The 25,910-nt window shown below is 41.2% G+C and overlaps 1 protein-coding gene across 1 annotated transcript; it reads right to left on the reverse strand.

Annotated features, from left to right (window-relative positions):
• On the reverse strand, positions 1 to 25,242 carry LOC128431064 (complement C3). Its single transcript, XM_053417285.1, has 43 exons — positions 25,083 to 25,242; positions 21,896 to 22,091; positions 21,608 to 21,770; positions 21,392 to 21,486; positions 20,950 to 21,038; positions 20,567 to 20,649; positions 20,370 to 20,457; positions 19,528 to 19,630; positions 19,205 to 19,325; positions 18,872 to 18,987; positions 17,861 to 18,007; positions 17,112 to 17,211; positions 16,910 to 17,004; positions 16,628 to 16,819; positions 16,306 to 16,461; positions 14,289 to 14,418; positions 14,088 to 14,156; positions 13,675 to 13,872; positions 13,130 to 13,250; positions 12,938 to 13,026; positions 12,691 to 12,830; positions 11,628 to 11,840; positions 10,318 to 10,381; positions 10,136 to 10,225; positions 9,802 to 10,008; positions 7,132 to 7,207; positions 6,820 to 6,979; positions 6,615 to 6,710; positions 6,122 to 6,272; positions 5,185 to 5,270; positions 4,733 to 4,810; positions 4,195 to 4,350; positions 4,036 to 4,098; positions 3,808 to 3,889; positions 3,585 to 3,633; positions 3,402 to 3,492; positions 3,207 to 3,296; positions 3,015 to 3,117; positions 2,745 to 2,834; positions 2,157 to 2,249; positions 1,938 to 2,021; positions 373 to 517; positions 1 to 257 (listed from the first exon to the last, which is right to left on the reverse strand). Exons 1-43 carry the CDS (start codon positions 25,157 to 25,159, stop codon positions 116 to 118), a joined length of 4,977 nt encoding a protein of 1,658 aa, XP_053273260.1. The 5' UTR covers positions 25,160 to 25,242; the 3' UTR covers positions 1 to 115.
• Positions 25,243 to 25,910: the final 668 nt, after the last annotated feature.

Genomic DNA, 25,910 nt, shown 5'->3' on the forward strand with positions numbered 1-25,910 from the left:
TTAAGACCATTACATTTTAATCAACACAATGCAGGTATTAAGGTTTAAATCCTTCACATGTCACAGCAGCAAATAAAAATGATTAAAAAAAGAAAGTGTTTTCTCTCGTGTTACGCTACTGCTGACATCCAAAGAGCTCGTACTGCTGGACCATCTCCTCCAAGCCCAAACACGTTGGTCTGTGCTCCTCGACTTGACACTCGGCGTCTGTTGGCCAGTACTCGATCCAGGTTCTTTCCCCGAGCACGTACTGATACCTGTGGAGAGCAGAGTGAAATACCATGTGAAAATATCATGGAACATGATGTCGAAAAAGTGCTGAAACAGTAGATAATGTGGGAGCTGCAGTTTTTTAAACACAAAGACACTTACAATTGAAGTAGTTCATCTCTTTGAATATCCTTTGACGTGCCCATGATGAGGTACGTTCTGTCTTCACCCAGATCTAAAGACTCCCTGCAGTGTGGATAACTCAGGAATGTGCGCTCTTTCCCCTGAGGTCCCACATCGAAACTTCCTGCGATTGAATTAAATGAGAGAAGATGCTTTAGGATTGAATTGAGAGCTTGTCGTATATCCAGCTAAGAGATCTTTTGAACATGGTTATAAAACATAAGGACATTTATATCTATGACGCCTTATGCTCAAACTTATATTCAGCTTATGGATCTCTCTAGCATAGTTATTAACCATAATGACATGTTAATATCCTAAGGCGCCTTGAGTCTTATGCTCAGACCTTTAAAAACTTTTTCCAGATGTGTTCTGTTAATTTCCTCCCTTGTTTGAACGATTCTTTGAACCGCTTATGGAATACTAAGAGAAGGGAGTGTTCTTCAACAGGTCCTTAAATCTTAGGAACAACACATTCCCAAATTTAGTCAGAGACTCTATGGGTGACATCATTTTACCTCTATAAGAATCGTTGTCTTGCAAGAGGCAAGTCAGACTTTCACCATTCGACTTGTGATGTCTCCGAGTTTCTAGAGCTCGTCCTGACCTGTGAAACTTCTTGCAATAAACATTGTATACATGCAAGTTCTGGGTCCGCGGTCTTCTTCCTTCAACAACAACATCGACAAGACTCTGCTGCTTGAAAGACACAATAAGCTAAAGGAGATATGTAGCATGAATGCATAGTGAGTAATTTTGGGGGTCTAACGGGGGTTTACATGCAGGTGCTGGGTTGTACCCCCACTCTTCACCTAGCGATGCAAGCTGCATTGCCTGCTGCTAGGGATAGTTTTTTTACTTAGCAAACAGAAATCAATATTTTCATCTGTCCCTCTGCACAAATTTAAATTCAAATGCTTTCTTTAAATTGGCAATTATTGCTCTATGTGCATACAGAAACAACAATGCAGAAATAAAGAGCCCCTTTTCAACTGGTCAAAAAGAACCTTAAAATTCACTAATGTCTGGCTTTTATCTGCAATTGGAATGGATTCTGTAATCACTTCCAGGGCAGTAGACACTGGTTTTACGAGGCTCTTATCAGCAGTGTTGAATGACAGCCGGGTGAACGCGCTAATTTGATAAGACAGCAAGATGAGAGAGCACCTCATGTGTTGGTTGTGACGTCAGACATGCAGAACAAGGAAAAAACACAAAGGCAAACATTTTTGTCAAAGTTGAGACGGCATTAAAGAAAAGAGGACAGACAAAGAAGTATTACTGTGGCAACGAAATTAATGAAATCAACTGGTTCATTCACTTCTCCACCTGCCCAACTGACAACAGGTCTGTCTACAAACTAATCAAAATGAAGTATAGGCACAAACCAAAACAACAGATCAATGCAAACAATGTAGAAACGACAAGATACTGGTTTTGAACCTTGGTGCAAACCTTTCTATGAAAACGGCCTTAGAAAAAGATTCAATAAAACACAAGGTGATTTAAATTTTCGATGGTTCACAGAGGAGATAAATACCCACCTTCTTTGATCACTTCCAATACCCTCATTGTGTAAATGTCAGTTGACAAACCGTCTGTGAATTTCACCAGTCTCACTTTGTACACTGAGGACAGATAAGATGAAGATGGTTACCTCACCTATTTGATTATTTAACAATCACTCACTTACACAAACACACAATATGTTAAGGTATAAACAAATCTCAACTCAAGTGCAGACCATTTGTAGTGCATCTTACCGAAATCTATTTTGCTGGTAGGCGTAGTCTCACAAGATTTTTCTGTGCGCAGATCATTGCTGATCTTTCCCTTCTTCTGCATACTGCAGTTCTCTGGAAATAAACAATACAATAGGCACAAAGTAAATACACGAGTGATGACTTGATTAATTGACAACATGTGTTGGTGTATGGATGCGTCGACCGGAGACATCAGCTTCTGGAGATTTACTGTGAGCCGCTTTCCACGACCACCTCCTTCCAACTCATTTAATCTTCACCCAAATTGAATTACATGCACTACATTAGTGTCATGTGTTGAGCGTGTCTCTGCATGTTCTCCCCGTGTTTGCGTGAGATTTCTTCAGTTACTGTGGCTTCCTCCAACAGTCGAAAGTTAAGCAGGAGATTGTAGGTGTGAATGTGAGTGTGAACGGTTGTTGTCTCTGTATGTTGGCCCCTGATTTATCCAAGGTGTACCCTGCCTTTGCCCAACGTCAGCAGGGATTGGCTGCAGCATCCCGCCGTGACCCTCAAAGGATAAGGGGTATAGATATTGGATGGATATATGAATGGCTTTTGTCTTCAAAGAGACACCACCCTGTTTACCTTCGGCACATGTGCACTCATCATTTCTGCAGAGCCTCAGTAGCTGTCCAGCTTTCCTCTCTGGATGATAGAATTTCACACAATGTCTCTCTGCAGTGGAAAATAAATATAAAGTGGCATACATCAGTGAAAATCAACATTAAACACTTAATAGGATATTTTTTGGAGTGTTTGCAATTTGGTGCAGCTTGATTGAATTATGGCGACTGTTAGGCCTTGGGGAAGGTAAGTGCTCTACTGAGTGTCTTTCTAAGTGTGTTTGAGGCTTACGGTCATAATATTCATAGACAGAAACAGTGGCTGGCTGTAACACGCCCACTTTCATCGTCTGGTGAACCCTAAATGTGATCTCCTCTGGTCGTGTGTGAGAAACCTGCGGAGAAATTTAAAGCAAATGTGATGTAGAGACCGAACAAGATCTAGAGAAAAAGGGGAAAGGGGGCAGAAAGGCTTGCGTCTCACCTTGTCCAGGTAGATAATCAGTGAGCCTCTTTCTGACAGGACAGTGTTCATCTCATATTTTGAAATAGTGCGGGCACGTCCTTTAGACAACTACACACACAAACAAACCGTTTCAGTCACCTTTCAAAACCATTAAACATGTCCTTTCTCACATTGGCTCTATGTGTGTATGTGTGTATCTGTAACAGCTCTCACTAAGTCCAAGTCATTAGTGTTGACGGTGAAGCCAGTCAGCAAACCAATATCCAAGATTGACATGCTTGCATCTCGCTCCTTGTCCTTATATCTGTGTAGGAAATGTACAATGTTCAATGAAACGAGACAGTTAAACTAATATGAAAAACACTTCAGTCAGTATTGTTTCATTATTGTACTTACAAAACCTCTATTTTCAGGTTGTATATCATCTCATCTGCATCCTTTTTGTCTAGAAAAGCAAGATAACACACAAGCATTAAATCCTCTCTTGGCAGAATGATGGGGACTGCGCTGGAAAAACACAGTTTGCAGTTGCACAAACAAAATAGACACATACAAGGAGACAAACAGAGAAAATGACAAATGATCACAACAAATAAAAATGAAGAGACAGGCAAATTACCTGGGATGAGCTGCACTGACATGTTGAACTTCTGACAGTCGCTCTCCTTCTCTTTAGGTAGAGCATAATACAGCGACACCATCTGTCACACAGAAAATATCATAAATTGGCTTTTGTCGTACAACTTTGTTGACACTGGGTAATAAATGTATCTGGTCGGATCTGGGATCAATATGAACAGATACACAGCAGATGATAGCGCGTAGAAAAAAACAAAATTTTACTTACTGTCACTGTTGCTTCTCCTGATCCTGTGGCAGTCACTTTCACATCCTGGTTTATATCATTGATCTGAGTATATAAAATACACACAAGAACACACTGGATCAGCAAAGGAAACCAAAAGAAAAGCAACATGTAAGTTTGTGTGTGAGAGTGTGTACTCACTTTAGATGTTCTTGTGGTATAGCGGTTTTCCCAATTGAAGTTAAACTTTTCAGGCTTTGCCCTGCCCGGCAACGAGACATCCACATTCAGATTGTACTTTGGTTCTTTAGCGCTGACCCAGTACTCTGCTACAGCCTGGTACACTATGATGGTAGCCTGGAGATAGAGAAATAGCGAGGGGGACAAAATAACACTTTAAAAACCAAAGATATTGTTCATAGGACCAGATTCATTTACACAACATAAAGTAAGATCTAAAGTTCAACTCAATTTAATCCTTGGGGCAATTTAAGTTGTCAATATAATCTTATTTTACGTCCAGCTTTTCTTAGTTTTTTTCTTTAGTTGATTCATTTGTTTTTTCATGAACTGTAGATTTGTGAACTGTAAATTTGTGAATTGTTTGTCCTCAGCTATTTTGTAAATGAGGCATCAACCTAAATGTATTACCGGGCTAAAGTAAAGGTTGAATGAATGAATAACAATTCAAATGCGTGATAACTAGCTAGAGGTGCATATGGAGAGAATGCTTTGTTACCTGAGTTGATCCAAATCCTCCGCCCACCTTCTGTTGTTGGTTGAACCATCTCACAATAGGTCGGGCTTCTTCGAAGGCCTTAATCAACAGAGGGGGAGAAAGGGTTGAAGTATCTGTGATCGAGCATCAGTTTTGGTTGGGTTTTCAGAAGCCCATCATGTAAATTTGTTTTTTCTGTCATGGCAATTCTTCCTTGCAGAGACTTGTTGCTCGCCTGATACAAGCAATCCATCATCAAAGGGTAGCAATGTTTTTTTACTGTACGAGAAAATTGCAACCAGCATTAGCTCAGGCCAAGCAAACAGCCCATTCCAAATTGTTATTTAAGAACAGGCACTGCACTAGTCTGATAATCCCTCCAGCCTTTAATGAGGAGGCATGGCTTGTGACTGTTATTATGTTTAGCTCGACATGCTGGTCAAAAACAAATACTGTAAATGGGACATGCTTACCCCGACCTTGACCAGAGCCAGAAGAGCGTAAGCTGTGGCCTCCAGTGTGTAAATATGTCCCTTAACTACAGGCCAGTGGGACCGGTCTGAGGGGGGTGAAAACAGACAAAGCTACTTTTTAATACAAAGAAGAACTTGTGACAGACTTCAGTCACTAAGAATATCTAATTTTGCTTCAAAAATGAAATAAAAAAAGGAGGAATTTGAAAATGTGAGCAAATACAAGCTTATTTAAATAAAAATCCAATTTATAATGGATTATTAAGGCAAATACAGATATTTGACATTTAGTTTTTAATATGTACATATATGTTAAATATTTCTGAAATAAGACTTGATATTCAATTATAAATATATATATACTTTACAGACAACAATGTTTGTTTAATTGTTTGCAGGATTATGAAAAACCATTCAACTGATTTTCATGAAATTGTGTGGAGAGGCGGGGCATGACAAAAGAAAGAAAATATTAAAATAATGAATTTTGGTGCACAGTTGGATCGGGGGACTGATCAACTTTTTTTTAACTTTACTGTAAAGTTTAAAGGGGCTTTTTTTTTTACTTGGACATAATTGTTGATATCTTAGAGAATAATCCATTGATCTTGATGAAACCAATCAGACTTTTGAAACCAATCAGACTTTAGAAACCAATCTGACTTTTGAAACCAATCAGACTTTAGAAACCAATAAGACTTTTTAGGGGACTACTATTCATGAGTCATTATAATTTGGTGAAGATGCAAATAAAAATGTGGATCTAGTGAACTTAAATGTGGTTTCAGAATAGGACTGTTGGGTTTTGGCAGAGGTATGTGTTATATTATTGACTTAAATCTTCCCATAATATCAATGTTGTTTGAGCTCTAATTAATTGTGGATGTGTTTTATATTTGCTTGTACACATCCATATAATTTTGTTGTGTGGCAGCACCTGGAGAAGCGAACTTGAAGAGGACTTCTCGGTTCAGTTTGCCTTCGTTGGCCAAGGCGTACGATGTCATGGCAACAGCATATGGGTTGGTGAGGCTGGCCAAACGTCTCTCCAGGAACTGCACCGCTTTGTCTACACTGCCTGGAAGACTCTGGGCATCAGGAGAGGAAAAAAGAGGATGAGGGGAATCACTATAATACAACATGTTACACAATGCATTGAAAGGAGTAGAAAGTACAGATATTTGCTGATACGTATATTTTGTGGTAACCCTGACCCTGAATCTACTTAATAATAAACTTCAGTACAGTATCAAAGTAAATGTACTTTTTGAGCAGCAAACCTGTCCCAAGTATTATTGTAACTGTATGTGCTGTGCAAGAGCAGGAAGGTTGACAGGAGTGGCAGGAGTAAATAAGGGGGGCAGGGCTCAGCCAATGGTTTCATAATGAGAAGTGAGTAAATTAAGAAATACAAGATAGCCGGTACTCACACTAACAGTGGCAGCACATATAGTCCGTGACTCCTGCATGGCGATGAGGATGAAGGCCGTCATGGAGGCATCTGAATTGGAGCCACGCACATCACCCTACACACACCCAAATTTAATCATATTTGTATATGGTGATATAATATGTAATGTTATTCTTCATGTCCATTAAGTTGAAGACTGATGTTGATGAAATTAGTGTACGCACAATCATCTCTCCGTGGGACACCTTTCCGACTTCTCTGAACACGCCGTCGGGTTGCTGCGCGTTGAGAATCAGGAACTTCACAGCGTCACAGATCACGTTGCTCTGCACTGCCACCACACTGCTGGCCATGGCGAACACCTTGGTAACGTACGCTGTCAGCCTTAGCGAGGGGAGAGGGAGTAATCGTTCAGTTCTATAAATTTGCCAATGAAATACACCCTCTCATAGTATAGTAGAATATACGTTTGGAGAAATTATATTACATATTAGAAGATGTTTACGTATTAGTTCCTAGATGTTATGATGCCTCACCAGGAGCTACTTTGGCGTTTGGCCCACACAGCAAAAGAGCCATCAGGTTTACGGAAGGCAAGCTCGTTGTTGTAGCCTGGACACAAACAAAACACACATACGCTTTTACTGAATATAACTGATGGCAGTTTTGTTTGTAAAAACTGGTTGAAAACATTAATTGTGTATTTGTCTATGTGCTTTGAGACATGATCCTAACTCGAGATAATCTGTTGACGTTCTCCGGGGGGGGGGGCTGTGTATGTTTCTCCTGCCAGCCTCTGAGTAGTAACACTGGATGAAGTTAAATTGAGCCGTTGTGAGCAAGAAATCCTCGGCATGTCAGGACCAGGCTTTCCACCTCTTGTGTTCTCTTCCCCCACTGTACTCTTTCCACTGGTGGCTCAACCTGGAGCTGGGAGGGGCCTCCTGCGGGATACCTCGCAGCTGAGACTCATCTCATCAACTCCACCTCCACTCCAAAAAACCTCAGCTCATCTCCCCTGTCTTAACCTAATGATTCAGCTGCGCACCTTCCTGGTTCGACTCCTTCCACAGAGTTCTGCCTGCCTGCCTGCCTGCCATTTTTGGACATTCCAAATAAAACTTTTTTCTGCCCAAAACTCACCTGCTGAGAGGAATTACGATGTTGGGAACAGGGAGTTATTAGCGGTCAAGTTAGCTTTAGAAGAGTGGAGACATTGGTTGGAGGGGGTGGTGCAACCATTCGTAGTTTGGACTGATCACAAGAACTTACAATACATTCAGTCACCTAAAAGGCTAAACTCCAGAGAGGCTCGGTGGGCTTTGTTTTTCAGTCGTTTCAATTTTTAATTAACTTACCGCCCAGGTAAGCGTAACATCAGGCCGGATGCCCTCTCCCGACAACATATGGGTGAGATGTCCAATACAAATTATGAAACCATCTTGCCCCCCTCCTGCGTTGTGGCAGCAGTCACATGAATGATTGAAGAGGAGATAAGATGGGCACAACAGAACCATCCTGATCCAGGTACAGGCCCACCTAACCGTCTTTTCGTCCCAGATTCTCTCCGTTCCCAGGTCCTACAGTGGGCTCACACCTCTAGGTTTGCCTGCCACCCTGGAATTAGCCGCACTCTCTCTCTCCTGAAGAGACACTTCTGGTGGCCCACAAAGGATGCTGATACACGTTCTTATGTTGACGCCTGTTCTTTGTGTGCGAGGAGCAAGGCGTCGCACCGTCCTCCAGCCGGCCTTCTGCATCCACTTTCTGTTCCTAACCATCCCTGGTCAAACATTGCCTTGGGCTTCGTTACTGGGTTGCCGCCCTCACAAGGTAACACAGTTATTCTCACCATTGTGGATCGATTTTCAAAGACTGTCCATTTTCATGCCCAATCCAAGTTACCATCTGCTCAGAAGACTGCTAAACTATTAACTGACCATGTTTTCCGTCTACACGGCATACCAGTTGACATAGTTTCTGACAGGGAGCTCTCATGTGTTGAAGGCTTTTTGCCAACCACTTGGCGCCAAGGTCAGCCTATCGTCTGGATTCCACCCACAGACCAATGGACAAGCAGAAAGGGCTAATCAGTACCTGGGGTCTGCCCTGCGCTGCATCTCTAAAGTCAATCATTCAAACTGGAGCTCTCATCTGACCTGGATTGAATATGCCCATAACTCATTAACCAACGCGGCCACAGGTATGTCCCCTTTTGAGGCCTCTCTGGGCTATCAACCACCTCTGTTTCCCTCCCAGGAAAGCGATTTGGCTGTATCCTCCGTTCAGCATCACCTTCATCGCTGTAGGAAGGTCTGGAACGACACCCGCTCAGCGCTCCTTCGCTCTGTGGAAGCCAACAAACCTATCGCTGACAAACGTAGGATTCCTGCTCCAGTTTATAAACCAGGTTAGTCAGTGTGATTTCCTCCAGAGACATTCCATTAAAGTCAGTATCCAAGAACCATAAAACCTCAGCTCATCTCTCCTGTCTTCGCCAGATCGTCCGTTCACCTGTGTGACTCAGCTGCGCACCTTCTTGGTTCGACTCCTTCCATACAGTTCTTCCTGCCTGCCTGCCTTTTTTGGACATTCAACATAAACCTTTTTCTGCCATCACTCTGCCGTGTTCCTGGTCTGCACTCTTTTTGGGTCCACTTAAAATAAGATCTTAACACGGCAGGATTCACTGCAAGCGAGTGGGTGGGTTGATGACGTTTCTAACACGCAAAAGATACAAAATTAGAAAAAGAGAACCGATATTTCAGGATGAAAAAGTCGTGCCATACATGTAGAAGAAACTGGCAAAGATGTCAGCAGAGAGTTTAGTGATAAGAGACAATGCTGATGTTGATATGCTGTAAACAACTCTCGATCTCTGCAGCAGAATTTGTCAAATTTTGCCTCTGTCTGCTGAACCACCCCCCCCCCCCCCCCCCCCCAAACACTCTGGTAATTTCTGTGTTGTTGCGAATGAGTCTGACGGAGAATCTCCTGCTATGTTGTTCATATATGGAAGAAGAACTTGGGAAAAACTATGGACCCAATTGTATGATATTCTCTTGAGTTCCGGTCTGAAAACAGCTTGAGTGTTGTAGCCCGGATATGTGGAGCAGGGGTAGCATGTTGTGTCTCGTTCGTATTGATGGCAGTTCAGCCATAGTAAAATTAGGTATGTGCGAGTAAATACATCTGAGGGATCCTACCAGTCCTGATATGCTGGAGGGCTGTTTCTCGTTTCCCAAGGCCCACAGCCTCCCACTGGTTGGTTTTGTCCAAATAAGTGGTTGCAATGAGCGGTAGGGTCATGTGGATCATGTTCTGCTCTCCGCAGCCTGACGGCTGGTAGATGAGGCTACCCATCGACTGCCCACTAATTGCGTTCTCTACCAGTGGAGCAATGTTTTCCGTCCCTGCAGGCACACACACCAAAAGAAAAACCAAAGCACTTTTAATCAACAGGAGGAAACGTGCAAATAACCATGAATTCATTTTACGGGCATGCGATACACGCCATGTCCAAATGTACCATAATCCCACCTGTCACAGAAATCTGTGTGCTAGTAGGTGTGTTCGGAACCAAAGCCTTCCTTGGGATTCCACTGTTGATAATTACCTCTTCTTTACCATCTGAAGAGAGAAACAGGATGAATTCAAGAAATAATGAAAACACAGTATTACTACATGACTATCAAATGCAGCCGTTTATGTGGTAAACTCACCGACACCATTCTTAGAGGGATCTAGTGTTATAATCTTTGGCTGTTTAACCAGAACACCTTCTGGCTGGAAAAAAAACAGAAGAAACAAACATTACAAATCTACTTTTTAAGTAATATATTATGCTGGTTAACAATAAAATACAGAGGTGTGTGCCTGTTAAAATATTCAATCCTTATTGGTCTGGTTCTTCTTCTCAGTTGATGTTGCATTTTGAAAGGGCTGATACAGTTTGCATTTGAAGTCAAAGTAAAGCCCTAAAAGATTTCTGCTTCACCAAACTTACTTTACCACAGGAGATCGCTGTTTGTTGCCCATTCATTAAATCACTAGTCATCATCAGTATTTGGCCACTGACAGCTATATGTGTGAACAGCAATAACTTTATCATTTGATGAAATATGAAAATGAGGACTGCATTGTAGAATTGTAGTTTCTAATGACACAAAAGCTGTAACCCAATTAAGGGGCAGCATTTTGGATCCAATAGGTGAATCCTTCTCCGGCCAAACATATCCCAGGATTCATTGCATGCCAGAGGCAAAGCCAATGAGCTAGGTAAACGAGTGGCTGGGCTGTAGTGAGCGCAGCCATTGTAGGTAACGATGAGATGGTAAGAACGGGACAAGCTGGTGATACAAAAAGGAAATCCTTCCCAGACCATCTGATTCATGCTGGGCCTGGGCGAACTTTGTGGCTCAGAACCTTCAGATTTGATGGCAGGGGGTGAATGCTTTTATAGAACCCGATGGAGTTATTGGGAATGATATTGACACACCTAATGAGACCAGGATATGTTACAATTAAAATGGCTACATACAAAAGTTCAGGTTACACTGGTTGCAACGGGCTGAAAGCAGCCACACATAAATCCACATCACACAGTAACAGGCCTCAGGTCGAGTTTGTGTAGGCAACCGGCTGCATGGTGAGCGTTATAGTTGCTAAGGTTCTGCCACTTCCGGTAAACATAAACAAAGATGGAGACCCTCAAGGAGATTAACATTTAGCAAATGGTAAGATCAAGACAGAAAAATTTACGACACATCCCACAAATAATTCCAAGCCTGGTCATACAGCTTGTCTACAGTACACCTCGCCATTTCTGTCACTAATGATGTGGCCCTGATGACGAGCCCACTGACCCCATTAAGGTTTGTGACGTAGAACATGATGAACCAGGGGGGAAAAGGCTAACTCCTCTTCAGGCAATGGTAAAGGTGTCATTCCCCTTTGTAGCAGGTTTACATACCTGCTTACACCTGCTATATGTGGTGCAAAAGAGGTAAATTACAGAGTGTGTTTCTCTTACCACCACCCGCAGCATCTTCTGGACTCCATCATTGAGTGATGAGTCCTTAACAGCTGCTTTGACCTCAATGCTGAATTGTCCTTCCTTCATGGGAATGATGACGAATGGGACAGATCGTGTGGTTTGCTGCCCGACTCTGACCTCCTGACGATACCTTGCGTGTTTAGAAGCCGCACTGCACACATGCTCCTCCTCAAGCAGATCCACACGCACCTTGAGAAAGACAAAAAGATGCATCAATGAGTGAGGTATATGTGCAGTCTGTCAAAGATCTGCTTCAAGAAGATGTGGATTCTTCTTCAATGATGCCTCTCATATTTGACAATTTCAGGTACACTTCGATGTAAATAAAAGAAATTAACAAAAATGTAATGGTTGAAATTGATGTTTTGTCCAAAAGAACATTTTGACCTAGAGAACGCGAAAGAGCCATGTCAAGCACAACTACATGTATCCAGGGTTTCTTCAGGGTTTCAGCCGTAAGATTTAGACCATAATGAATGAAATTTAAGACTTATGTCAATTACGACAGATACAAAGGAATATTGGAATAATAATGAATGAAATAGTAGAGTAAAGAATAACCCTGGAAACACAAACTACTTCACAAACTACAGGCAGTATCAGTGTACTGTGACAAACTCTGAACAAGGTGTTTGTAGAATCAGCTATCAGTCCCATGTTGGTCTTGTTTGTAGTTCCATTAGAGCGTGCTAATAACTACAGCAAAGAGAAAAAACTACATATATAGAGATATTAGAAACTATGCATGAAGCCAAAACATTTCTCTCAGAAATGAATAATGGTAATCTTAAAGTGCAACTGATTTAGAATTGAATGACCTACCTAAACATATTCAAGACTTTTAGGACCCTTTACAGCCTGAAATTCAACCAATTTTAGACTTTGTTAAACTTTTCAAGATCCCACAAAAAACCCTATGAAAGCCAGGAGCAACAACCACTTAAATATCTACTTTTGCTTTCTTTGACATCAGTGAGAAAAATTATCATCCTCTCATTGACTCCATCGTGAAACAACAAAGCATCGTGCTCAGACTTACTGTGATAACATCAGGGGTGTAGTTGTGAAGGATCGCCTTTACTTCCAGCTGCTCTCCACGGACAGCAGAGTAGGGCAGTCTGAGATCGATGAAGAAGTCCTTCCGGACAATCACTTCCAATGGCTCGCCAATGCAGATTCCTTAACGATGAGAAGCATAAGAAGAGGTGAAACAGAGAAGAAAGAAAATGGGGGATGAGAGAGATTTAAGATGATCGTGGTACGACTAAAATTCACAGAGTCCTCACCGCGGGTTCTTGACAGACTGATGCCAGTGAACTGCCAGGTTGTGATGGAGTCTTGCAAAGGAACGCTCTTCACAAAGGATGTGGAGTCACTGAATCAAACAAAAAAAGTGCACAAACTAAGAGAGGTTTTCAACATTGGTGGTGTCATGAACGGAGTATAGTATTTTTGAATGTCTATTTTAGTTGTCTCACCAGTTCGGTGTTTGTTGTGGGCAAGGAGGCAGTTTGATGTCTGACCACAGCCAACTCTCAGGGAACTTGGTGCGAGAAACAATTTCATTGTTGTCCATGTAACTGTTGTCGTCCTCCTGACCTGGAGAGTCATTAACAAGGAAGGTTACCACTTTGATTGTCTCACAACCACAAGTCTGACCCACAGATCTTAAATAGAGATGGACACAAAAGTGAAGCCTGTCTTGGTTGCGACCTGGTGGCTGGCTGCAGTATACAGGATACATCTGGCCTCCTCTAGAGCTGCCTTTTATGTTGATGACATTTCTTAAACTCGATAGATGCAAACATGAAGAGAACTTCAAAAAGATAGAAATATCTCGGGATGAAAAATCTGTGTCACACACGTAGAAGACACCGACGAAGATGTGTACATTTTGGATTTGATATTCTAAAAAGTGGGAGAAAGCAGAGACGTGTCGTCCATCTTTATATAAAATCTATTGTCTGGCCCTGGATGACCAACCCAGCCCTCTTCCCCCCTTCCCTCATCACCCATCTCTTACTGCGGGCCAAGACGAGCTGATCCTGCTTCAATTCACCTCGCAGGTTCTCCACCTCTGTGCAGCAGTGCAGGAAAGCCTCAGCACAGGATGCACCGTCCGAGATGTACTCACTGCGCGTCTGACAAGTGTATGACAGGGGGGTCTCCCTCATGCCATCCAAACAACACTCACGCTGCAGTTCATTGGTATACTGACTCACTGGAAAGAGGGTTGAGGAGAGACAGAGGTGAGAAGGGATGAAGTACAAAATGAAAGGGGAGCTGTTTGGAATAAAGCATTTTAAATTAAGGCAAATTAGAAAGAGAGATACATAAACTAGTCAAGTCAGTCTTATCCACCTTACGGCCAGTCACTTTTATTAGAAATTCAAATAGTCATGTGTGGACTAGATAGTTTAGACTTGTGGTTCTTACCCAAGCTGGTCGTGACATGCATTATAGTGGGAGATCGTTTCCTCCTGGTGAGGACCGGACATTTCCTCTCTGGAAATGCAACACAGACTAAGTGTTAAACGGAGCCACTGACGGAGGATATAGTTTGGCTTTGATCTTGACGGTTGGATGAAATCAGTTTAATGTGAGAAGGGAAAACAAATTTGATAAAATCGGTGTCACCTTGTCTGTAGGGAGTCCCTGAGGCAGCGCTGGACTCGAACAACAGGCCGGCATCGTAGAACACACTCATACCGTCCTTCCCTCCGCCAGGTGTGCAGCCTGTGTCGTATTTCTCTACCATGTCCCACACCTGAACAGTGTGGAGGTCATTTACACATAGGGATACAAAGTTGCGGAATTAAGGAAAAAAATCAAGTTCTGAATCACCATAAGAAAGACGTATTTATAAAGTGCATCAGCAGCATGACAGATAACTAGAGTTTACTGGATATTCATCACTATACATCTACATTATTACCTACACCAAGGAGGTTATGTTTTTACCTGTGTCTACTGCAGTGATTCTCAAACTGCGATATGCCTAATATAATAGTCTAACTAATGTTTTGACGTCCGCATCTCTTTAACGGCGGAGCAGAAAACAAATCGCTCTTTCACCGCAGCCAGGGATCGGCAACCCGCAGCTTCAGCCCATCTGCAGTGGCTCCCTATATGCTGTGCATGTCGCGAACGGACAGCGCACACACTCAGGCCCCGGGGCTCCGCCCTCCGCCCCACTCACTCGCTCATAGATGCACACTTGAGATCAGAGGTCGTTCACGTGGAGCAGCCAGTCAGGGACAAACAAGAGACAGTGTTCAAAAAACAAGTTGAAAATAAAGTACGATGAAGCCTGTCTTGCTCTTGGGTTAACAGTCAATGGGGTAGGACATGAGGAGAGTCCTGTGTGTATTTTATGTCTAAAATCTCTATAAGACCCAACAAATTAAGAAGACTCTTAGAAACATTACACCCCAGTCACATGCACGTGTTCGTTTTGTTTGAGCTTTATCATCTTAGTAACAAAGTGATTATAATTGAATTTCTTTTTCTCTATTATTGAAAAAGTACAGACTGATGGAGGAATGTAGTGATAAATGTCACCTAAAGTACTTCAATTAAGTTGAATTTAAGCAAAGTTATGGCACTATTTTTTGAAAAAGTGACAAATGTCACAAAAAGCTGTTTGAAAAATGTTTTTTATTTGTACATCAGAAATTCCTGAAAGTGATGTGGATTTAATGCTCATGTGTATGTTATGTATATACACATGTTAAACTTGGCCCATTTTGTCATCATTTTGTTGGGGCAGGGGAGCGGGTGGGGCATGACAAATATTTGAGCTCCAAAGTGGGGCTTGAGAGAAAAAGTTTGAGAACCACTGGTCTACTGGTTTGTTTGTTGGTGGATATTTTTGTCAGCAAGATTAAGCAAAACCACTGAATCAATTTTCCCCAAACTTGTTGGAGGAACAGTCCTGATTATTATTCTTTGGTCCAAATATGGATTAAGGCACATCCGGTGATTTTTTTGGTTTTCTTTTAATGAAAAATAAATAAGCACTTCCTTTTTTCATTTGTATATGTACTATAATTTCTAGACTATCTTATATTGAGCCTTGGTGGAGGAATTGTGACCCTCCAAAATAAGATTTCACACATGGACTGACCACGAGAAAATCTGACCTTCTCCAGCACGGCTGTAACTGAGAACGCGAATGTCTAAGTAAGAGACTTGGAGCTGGATATCCACTGAAGGTTCACCGGCAAACAAATGGGCGTTTTCATTACCCTTCTAACACGTGACGGATGCAAAAGGGAAAAATACAAATATCCCAAGATGAAAAATCTGTGCCACACACGTAGAAGACCCCGATGAAAACGTCTAGAGAGCTTTTGGTGATATGGGCCGATGCCACTGTCAATGTGCCGTAAACAAAAAACACGAGATCTCTGCAGCCGGATGAATACGTTACATCCTGCGCCTCCCCTCACATGAACGCTTCAGAGATGTCTGTGCTGTTGTGAACACGTCTAAGCAGAGAATCTCTTCCTGCGTCATTCATTCAGTATGAAAGGCAAACTTCGGAGTTCATGTCTGAAACGACCTATATTGAAAACTTAAAAAGGGCACTTTTATTTTTAATTAACCGCTTTTGGAAATATTACAATTGATAATGATATAATAAAGACATTACCTTTTTCTGGGTGAGGCGGTGCTTGTTATTGAGAACGTAGACGCCTTTGTCCACTGCTACCAGTCCCACCAAGGCGTCTGGATCTCCGGTGACCTTCAGACCAAACATCCTGCGCGGCTCGTAGGACGGAGCAGCTCTCGTAGATTCCAGCTTCAGCTAAACATGAAGGGGAGGGCGATGAATGAGGGAGACGAGCAGTTTTGTGCTTGATGAAAAGCACATAAAAATGTATTCCAAAAATACAGAACCAACTTTTTCACTTTCTGCTTGTCTTTTTTCCTCTCGTTATTAGTTTAACTCTTTAAAGTGATGTGAGTCTTACCGAGCCCATGCAGGTGTCCTTGACATCCACCCATACAGAGTCTGACACCACTTCATTGTCAGTTAGATGATAATAGGCTATGATGCGGAATGATGGCAGCATGTCTTTGGTGATGGGAACTATCAGGGCAATCAACACTTGGCCTCTTGTCTTGTAACGGCCGTGTTGGATCAACTGACCCCTGCTCAGGATCTAGGGCCACAGATTCACACATAAGTACTTAAAACCGGAGTTTATACTTTACATAGGTCGAGGTGTGAGGCAGAGAGAAACATTACTCACCAGGTATGTGATGTCACTGTCTTGAGTTGATTGCTTTTTTAGATTGAGGTTGACCTTCAGATTGTTTTCTAATTCCAGCTCTGCTGTATCCACCCCTACAAAAATATATTTTGCATGAGTGCGAGACACTGAACAGTTTATGGAGCAGACAGTGATTCATCATCAAAGCCTTGTCCTATCATCTGAAGTTATTTAGACTTACCTATGTGGATGTAGTTTTGGCTTTTAGTGTTGTACTTCGCAGCTGTCATGGTGGCTTTTGCTTGCCTCTCAGGTGAGATACGAGGATCTTTGGTGTTGGCCTTCAATTTGAGACACACATGGTTATAAAGAAATACATATAAAAGATCTCAGCTCTGCACAGTCCCGTCCGATCTCATCCTATTGTTGAATGACACTGACAAGAATTTCTGAGGGTTTTAAAATCCTTCTCCAGAAGTTTATAACATCTTTAAAACTCTTTGTTAAAAAAAAAAGTCCTTGTGTCACTTTAAAATGACTTAAATGTAACACTTCATCTTCCTTCCTACATCCGTGACTGGGATCGGTGAATAAGCTCATATGACCTCTGTGGTGGAGGAACCTATTCCAGCTACAGTAGCTTTATCCACACTACTAGGTTATACTAAAATGATCTCTGACAATGTGAGTGCTTTGGCTTGTTTCAGGAAAAAATCCCATTGAAAAATAACACGTATACAATTAAATGACCACGTACGCTTGGCATGCACATGCGGGTTTTCCTTCACATGTTACCGGTTGTATCATTGTACAATGCAGAATTTAACAACACTTGTAATTGATTGTCCATGATGTGTTCTACATTGGATACCAAGGCTAATGCTGTCTGATTTTTCTTCTGGAATAGGGTCATGTGATAGGCGCCTGTTTCCAAACGGACTGTGTCATATAAAGAGCAAAAATTAAATTAAAGAAACTTCAGGCACTTACATTGATGGTCAGTGTTGAAACTCCGGCCACTGTGTTGACTGTAAGCTTTGCATAGCCATTTGCTGCGGTTATACCCTGCACCTGACCTGGATTCACCACCACTGCAACACCTTGTGCTGGAGTTCCATCTGGATCTGTGACTTCAATCTGTCATCAAGGAAACAAACAGGCAAACAATGAGATTCACCTCAGTGATGATGTACACAGTATTCACCTGTATTATCAAAGCATACAGTTAATCACATATTAAGGGCAAACAATCTCTATTACATCATTTTGTATGCAGTGTAGACAGAACAGAACAATGGTGAATGTTAGAACAAAACTAATTAGGGCCACTCAGATCTGGCAAACAGGAGCGTACTGCCCAAGTGCCATCATTCCACGCAGTATGTGGGCTGGATGACAGTGGGACAGTGTAGGCCCAAACAATTTTGCAATGTGGGATTAGAATAATTAACCTGTTGATTTGAGTAGGAATTATCTAACCTTTAAAATACAAACTCAAGACAACAACAAAAACAGAAATAATAATAATAATAATAATAATAATAAAATATTAAGAACTATACATTTTATTTCACTGTGCCTTGACAACCAAAGACACCTTGCGATATATTACAAAAAACACATGAATAATTTAACCAAAACCAAACATTGAAATTGGATTAGTGTTTTGTTCAGGGTTTTTTGTACAGTCAGTTCAGACAATATTTGTGATTGCATATATATTATCCATAAATATTTTTAATTATATAGCATAGGTAATTTTATTTTATTTCAGGTTGCCTGGTAAAAGTTGATACATCAAATTAGCTTGTACAGCTAACTTGTTTACAGTATTTTGTCTGTGGAATAAGAAGCACTGTCTCCAGCAAATAAATAAACACATGATTTGAAATGTATGAATTACTGCTTGCCCTCTGGAATATAATTCGTTCATGTTGCATCATTGAAATATAGAACGTCATTGTTATTTTATATAATTGTATAAATCTGTCAGGGCTTTACCGCAACATCGAAGGTCATTCCCGGTTTGAAAAATTTGGGCGTTTTCTTGAAGTGGATGGTGTAGGGTGATGTGACAATCTGGATACCTCTCAACTCTGCCTCCACCATCTCACCACCTGTGCAGAAACACAAACGCACACCAGCACAGCCTCATTACATTTGTTCACATTCTAAACTGATATATGAAAATGGTCATTTCTAATGCACATATCCTAAATGAAGTTGATATTTTTGCTCATAGTGTGGATATTTGTCAATGACATTGAATAAGTCCTTGGAGCTGCTGAATCAGACAAGCTGAAATGGCACAAACTCACAGTTTGTCTTTCTTACCGCTCTCTGTCAGCACACTGACGGCTACAAATATCGGACTCCCCACCAGTTTATTGATATCCTGGAAGGTCTGTGTGATGTGCTGTCTCTTCAGTTGGACCACCCCATTACCATTCTCGATCTAATGTGACATAACACATAAAAAACTATTAAACACAGTATAGTGGCACAGTAGAACAGTAAGCAAAAGGTTGGAGGTACTGGTCAGTCTGGCTTCATTCTGAACATCATGAATATTGAATATCTGCAGATAGGAATGTGACAGTACAATGAAATGCAATGCAACTGGCAAATTGGCAGACAGAATTATAGTATGTGCTCACCAATATTCTCTGAAGAGAGCTGGGGAAGCTTATCTTCTGACCATCATACTGAACCCCAAATACCACGTATGCTTGGCCACTCACCTCTTCACCAAACAGATAACTAAGCAAAGGTTTAAACCCACAAAGAAGAAAAACTGAGCAGTTAAAATTGGGATCATCAAAATGTGACAATAATAATAATAATACATGAGATTTTTATAGCGCTTTTCAATGCTGTCAAAGACGCTTTACAAAAATAAGGAAAATATCAATAAACTCTTTAACACAAATAAAAAGAAAAGTATACTAAGAAAATAAAAAACTAAATCAAAACAATGGCGGATCCAGGGGTAGGACCACCGGGCACAACTTCCCCCAGTTTAAATGTGATTGGGCCCTGAAGTGACAATGTCCTGTAAGTGTTTGTTTTTTTAAGAAATACATTTTTTTTATAGTAAATATGAAAACGAGGTCAGTTACTCACAATACTTATAAAAAATTAAAACTGTTAAGATTTTTACTTTCTATGCTTTTTTGAAGAACACAATGTGTTTGAACAAGAATCACTTTTCAAAATATATACAATAAGTGGCTTTGCTTAAAGCTATCGAGCCAAACAAGGAATGCATAAATGTGCACCTTACTGGATCAAGAGTTATGCATTGATTTTGGATATTTAAATCGGTTCCTCATGTAAATTGTGGGCCATTTATGGCCCCTGCTTCAGAAAACTCCTAGATCCACCACTGAACAATGACAACAGACTAATTCAGCAAAAGCTCCAACACATCCTCTAATTCAATCAATCCAATAATGACAACTCTTCTCTGTAGAACCACAAAACAAAAACCTTCACATACGTAGCTTTGATGTTGATGGTGAGATCTGGACTGTCGACATAGAAGAAGGAGCTCGAAGGCGTCAGTTTCACCTCAAAACTGGGCAGCACTAAAAAATGAAAAATGTATTACATCAAGTAAGTTTATTGTGGAAGTAAAAATGAATGAATGCTTTTTAGGTTTTACAGTAAATAACGCTTGAGGTAAAAGGGACTCACCATATTCTTTGACCTCGAACTCTGCAGAAAAGCTCTCCTGTGGGTTGCTGTGGAACTTAGCGACAACTTTCCAAAGTCCAGGGCTGCATGAATGCACACACACACACACAGACACACACACACAGACACACACACACAGACACACACACACACACACACACACACACACACACACACACACATACAAAAATTTGAATTAAATTGTCTTAAGATGAGAAAAACTGCATTTGAAGTACTCAGGTTGACTCTCAAATAAATCATGAAGTCTGTCCCTGTTCTGTTATTTCTGTCAGTCCAATAGATTACAGCTGTCAGGTTGTAAATAAAAATAATAAGCTGACAGCTGCCTAAAAAAGTTGCATTTAATTTAATAAAATACTAACCTGACAATTTCACCGAGTTGGTAATCTCCAGAGTGGATCCCTGATTTCAGAGAGACTGGATCCAGAGGTAAAACGATGCCATCAGGAGTCTTAAAATTCAAATCATTGGACAACCATTAACACTGAACCCTGCCACTTTTAGTGAAGTCTAACAATACAAACAACCAACAGTTTTCAACAACATCCCTCCGTGTTATCAGCTCAATGACGGACACTGGGCTATTTCAACAATGCTTCTTTACTTGTACTTTGAGTGATGGCACAACACATCCCTTGAAATGTGATTGTTTCGTCTGAGGAACAACATCCACTGAAGGTATTTTTTTTTTTTTTTAAATCTAAGAATTCGTTGGAGATGATTGTGAAAGCTAGGAAATGATGTGCCATTGAGCTGATTATAATTCAACTTTTTTTTGTAAAATGTAAAGGTAAAATGCAATACCACAAACTCAATGGAAATGGAAGCTTCGCTTTGAATTTGCTCGTCCCTCTCCACCGGCTCCATGCCGGGCGTCACTGCAAACATCCTGAAATGAACTGACAGGAAGAGAGACAGAGGTTTATCTTACAGTGCAGTCATTCATAAAAAAGAAAAAATGATGGCCTACTTGCAGGGATATGGGTGAGTTCGTCAGCGCTGAAGTCGTATTGAACTGACCTTTACTGTTTGGGGTGTAGAGGGTCTTGTCAGTCTGGATGAAGATGTAACCAGACTGGAAGGACACCAAGACGACTTTCTCCAGCAGGCGGTCAGGGAACTGAGCTTGCAGGTAGACGTACTGCTTCACTTTGGGGTCCTTGCTAAAGTCTCCAGCAGGGATCTGATGGCAGCATGTAGAGAAATGAGTGTGTGAACGAGGAGCAGGACGAACATGTGTGAGGAGCATTTCTCTCGGAGTTCATGTTAGAAAATGACGCCAAGTCACAGCAACAGTGGTTCACATACCCTTATTTGTCCCAGTGCCTGGAAGTGTCCTGCACTGGTAAGCGTCACAGATGTGGTTGCCAGCCTTTTGTTCTTGGTTGGATGGTTCATCACGTTGATTTCGACCTTGATGTTTCCTCCTGTGCAGTCTTGACACTCCACAAAGACATTTTCTGCCGTTCCTACACGCAGCAAGTTGGGGGCAGACATCACCTTCCTACAGAGCAGGAGGAAAAGACAAAGATAAATAAAACCACCGTCATAATGCCACAGTGTAATCTAGCCAACCTACATCAAGGACTAATGGTAATTGAGCAATCTGCTCCTGTTTGCTAGATCTGGGCCACAATTAAACCACAGCCATACTGCAAGTCAACCAAAGGTGAGCTGAACTTGTTTTGTGGTGTTTGGGCCATAGTCACCATTTACCATATGGGCCACTAAAGGTCTACATCAGCATTACATTTTACCTAGAGCACGGCCACTTTTGCTATATTTCAAGTGGGCTATTTTAGGCTCTTATCTATTTTGTCCAGGCCACACGAAGGCCTGACGTGGACAGTGGCCCACGTCCATATGAACTGACACTACTCTTTTTTTTACCTATAGGAGGTTGTGTTTTCATCTTCATGTGTTTGTGTGATTGTTTGTCTATAGGCAGGATTATGCTAAACTACTGGACAAATTACCACGACATTTTGTGGAGGAATGTGGTGTGGTTCAGAAAAGAAACCATGAAATCTTGACACTTTTGGAATATATAAAAAGAGGACAAAGGTCCACCATTGAAGCAGACCCATTTCTTAGTCTGACAAATAGCTTGCTGTTCTATTTGGATTTGACTATGTCCGATTAGATATTCAAGTCAATAAACTAACTTAACTGTGTTTACTCACAGGCAAAAATGAGCTCTCTTGTCACTGAGAGCAGGATTTAAATTTGGCATGTCTTGTATGATCGAGTAAAAATATATGTTATTTAATGATTAGATTATAATATCTATACATATAAATTCCTGCAAATGCATTGATATGCCCAAGTTTTAAATTAGTTATATTTTAATTCCTAATGATTATATAAATATTAAAATAGCTGCAAGAATTATCCTACGATGCTTCATAGTCTATAGATCCAATGAGGTAAATGATTAAGCTAAGTGAATAAAATGTTTTAAAACAGTCTCCGCTCTGATTTCTTTGACAACTAACACCCTGCTGATGTCTATGAATGTGCTGACTGCCCGTAACGGATCGGCCTCCATCCTGGACATGGTTAAACCTTACATCCGACTCGTCCACTCTACTCTGCATCTGCCAATCAGCTTGCTGCTCCTGCACTGCGAGCTAGACACTCAACAAAATCACGACTGTTTGCTGTCCTGGCTTCTAAATGGTGGAACTAGCTGGAACTAGGCAGGCTAAAGGCAGGCTAACCCATCTCTTCCGACTACACCTTGGTTAAGAAGATAATGTCTAATAATAATCCTCAACTCTGGTATTTACATATATATGTAAAAGTTTCGAGGCCCCATCACATGTGTTTTACCTTAACATTGAAATGCTATGTGATGAAATGTAATATAATGTTGTTAATGAACTTTTGGACCTTGGCAGCAGTTTGCTAGCTACTGAGTGCTGTCCTAGTTTTGTTGTTTGCTTTTCAGGCACCAACCTACTGTCTCAGAGTCTGTGCTAAAGTTTTTATTTATCTAAATTACAAGTTAAACATTTCACCATGACTCTGGACTTTGCTTGCTTTGTCCTTTCTAACACATCACTCTACAAACTCAGGACATAATCGAGCCTTACTGACATGATTTAAAAAACAACAAAACCTCGACTTATGAAACTCTAAACTGGACAGTGTAAGAAATGAAGCTAGCGTAAGTTCAGTCAGGCAGACTTAACCTGCAGACGAACAGCTGATCAGGGGCGTTCCTAAACATAGGAACGCCCAATGGAGGACTTAACCTGCCTAGTGATCAGCTGATTGGGGGTGTACCTAATCATCCAATCAGGTCGGGCGTGGTCTCTGTCAGCCAGTCATTTAGCAGCTGTCAAACTTTAAAAGTCCCTTTATTCTCTTCCTCAGCCTGCCATCATTCAGCGACTCGCGATCCCCTCCTCCACCCCATTCTCCTCCCTACTCGAAGTACATTCACCTAATCCGGATCCCGACCTCAACGGATCGCGGATTACGCCAACGGATCGAGGATCATAGCAGCGCCCAATCATGGTGGCAGCTGATCGCGGACAAAAAATATTCAAAACTGCCTATCAATATACGATTACTAGTGGCATTTATTGCACTTCTGTCCATCCCGGAAGAGGGATCCCTTGCATGCGTCTCTTCCTAAGGTTTCTACTTTTTCCCTGTCAAGGTTTCTGTAGTTTTTCCTTACCCTTGTGAGGGTTGAGGGCAGAGGATGCCACACTAGCAAGTTCAATAGGACTACAAGCATAAGATTTGCCTTCCAAACATACATTAGACGATAAACCACCACCAGTGTCTACACCCCGGGGGGTATTCCTGTTCGATGTTCTGCTACACCCCCTTCTAAATCCTGATGACATCTCACAGGGGTCTAAAATGCCAAAGACTGTTTAACATTCACATTTCTGTGCGTGTAAAAAGAAAATAAATAAAATCTGTTAAATTGGAAATCAAGTCTCTCCTGATTGAAGTGAATTCGTTCACATCTGAAACCCTCTCCATTCCACAGAGGACCAAGCATTAGAATTGGGGGGACAGAACCTCCTAAATAGCTGCCCCCTCCCTGTGGAACTCCCCTAATTTATCAGGTTTCACCGACCTGTCCACTTTCAAACCGCTATTCAAAACTCACCTCTTCAGAGCTGCCTTCAATATATAATGATGTTATGTTTTTATCCGAGTTCTTTCAAAAGCGCTATACAAATAAGATTTATTAATAATATTATTATTATTAATTTTATTGTTACTAAAAGTAAAAAAATGTCTTATCTCTCTATATGAACAAAAATAGGAGGGGGGGGGTTCTGGATTTGCCCGTGTCTGCATGGATCCCCTCTTAAAGTTAATGGGTTCTTTCATTGCCCATGTACAATTGTTCCACAAAGTTTTGTGAAAATCCACTAAGTATGCATTTGCGTTATCCTGCTGAAAAACAAATGTACAGGGATGAAAACATAAACTCCCCAGCAGACGTAACAAAGACAGATCTACTCACAGTGGAGCTCCATAAACCAGTGAGGTGACAGAGGAAAAGGCCAGCCAGGCCAGCAGCCACAGTGGAGTCCTACTCATCCTCCTCGCTGATTCTGTTCTGCTGACAATGTCGACTGTTGCACTGCTGCTCCCTCCTTTTTATATTCTCGCTTCCCTCCTCTACTTAGTTCACCTCCACACGGACTCACCAGCCCCTTCCCAGAGTTCTCTGAACACATGTCAACACAAACACAACTACACAATTTCCCAGCAGCAGTTGAGAAATTGTTCAGTTCCGATAAAGGTTATCACCTTTATGAAGAAAAAGATAAACATAAGAGAATCAATACTAATCAACAGAACCGACTGATGCAAAACATTCTCACAAATAACACTTAATCGCAGAAGCTATTCTGCTTTAGCCATGGACAGTTTTTAATTGAGACATACAAAAAAAGCTTGTTTTGATTAGAGACCTCAAGTCACTTATAATTCTTCTGAGATTGCTGATTCAGAACACACACACAGTCACAAATCACACACAAGCAAACACACACTCACAGACCTCCAGTGCAGTGAACACAGTGTAATTGCTGGTTAAAGTTAAAGGATGTTTTGGGAATGTCGTAATCTGGGATTTTTTTTTCTTTTTCACTCAGTTTCAAAGGATATAAGCTGTGATTTTATTATTTTGTAATGGTTTATATAATTCTTCATAAAAAAAACGGATTTCACAAAATTCCATGGCTCAATGATTTCAATTGGGCCTTGCAAATGTATTTTGATGAATGTATTCAATAAAATCTATATCCCATTGTTTTAAAACAATCAGGTTCCAATTATATGGATA

Source organism: Pleuronectes platessa, chromosome 3 (assembly GCF_947347685.1).
Source record: "Pleuronectes platessa chromosome 3, fPlePla1.1, whole genome shotgun sequence".
NCBI lineage: Eukaryota > Metazoa > Chordata > Actinopteri > Pleuronectiformes > Pleuronectidae > Pleuronectes > Pleuronectes platessa.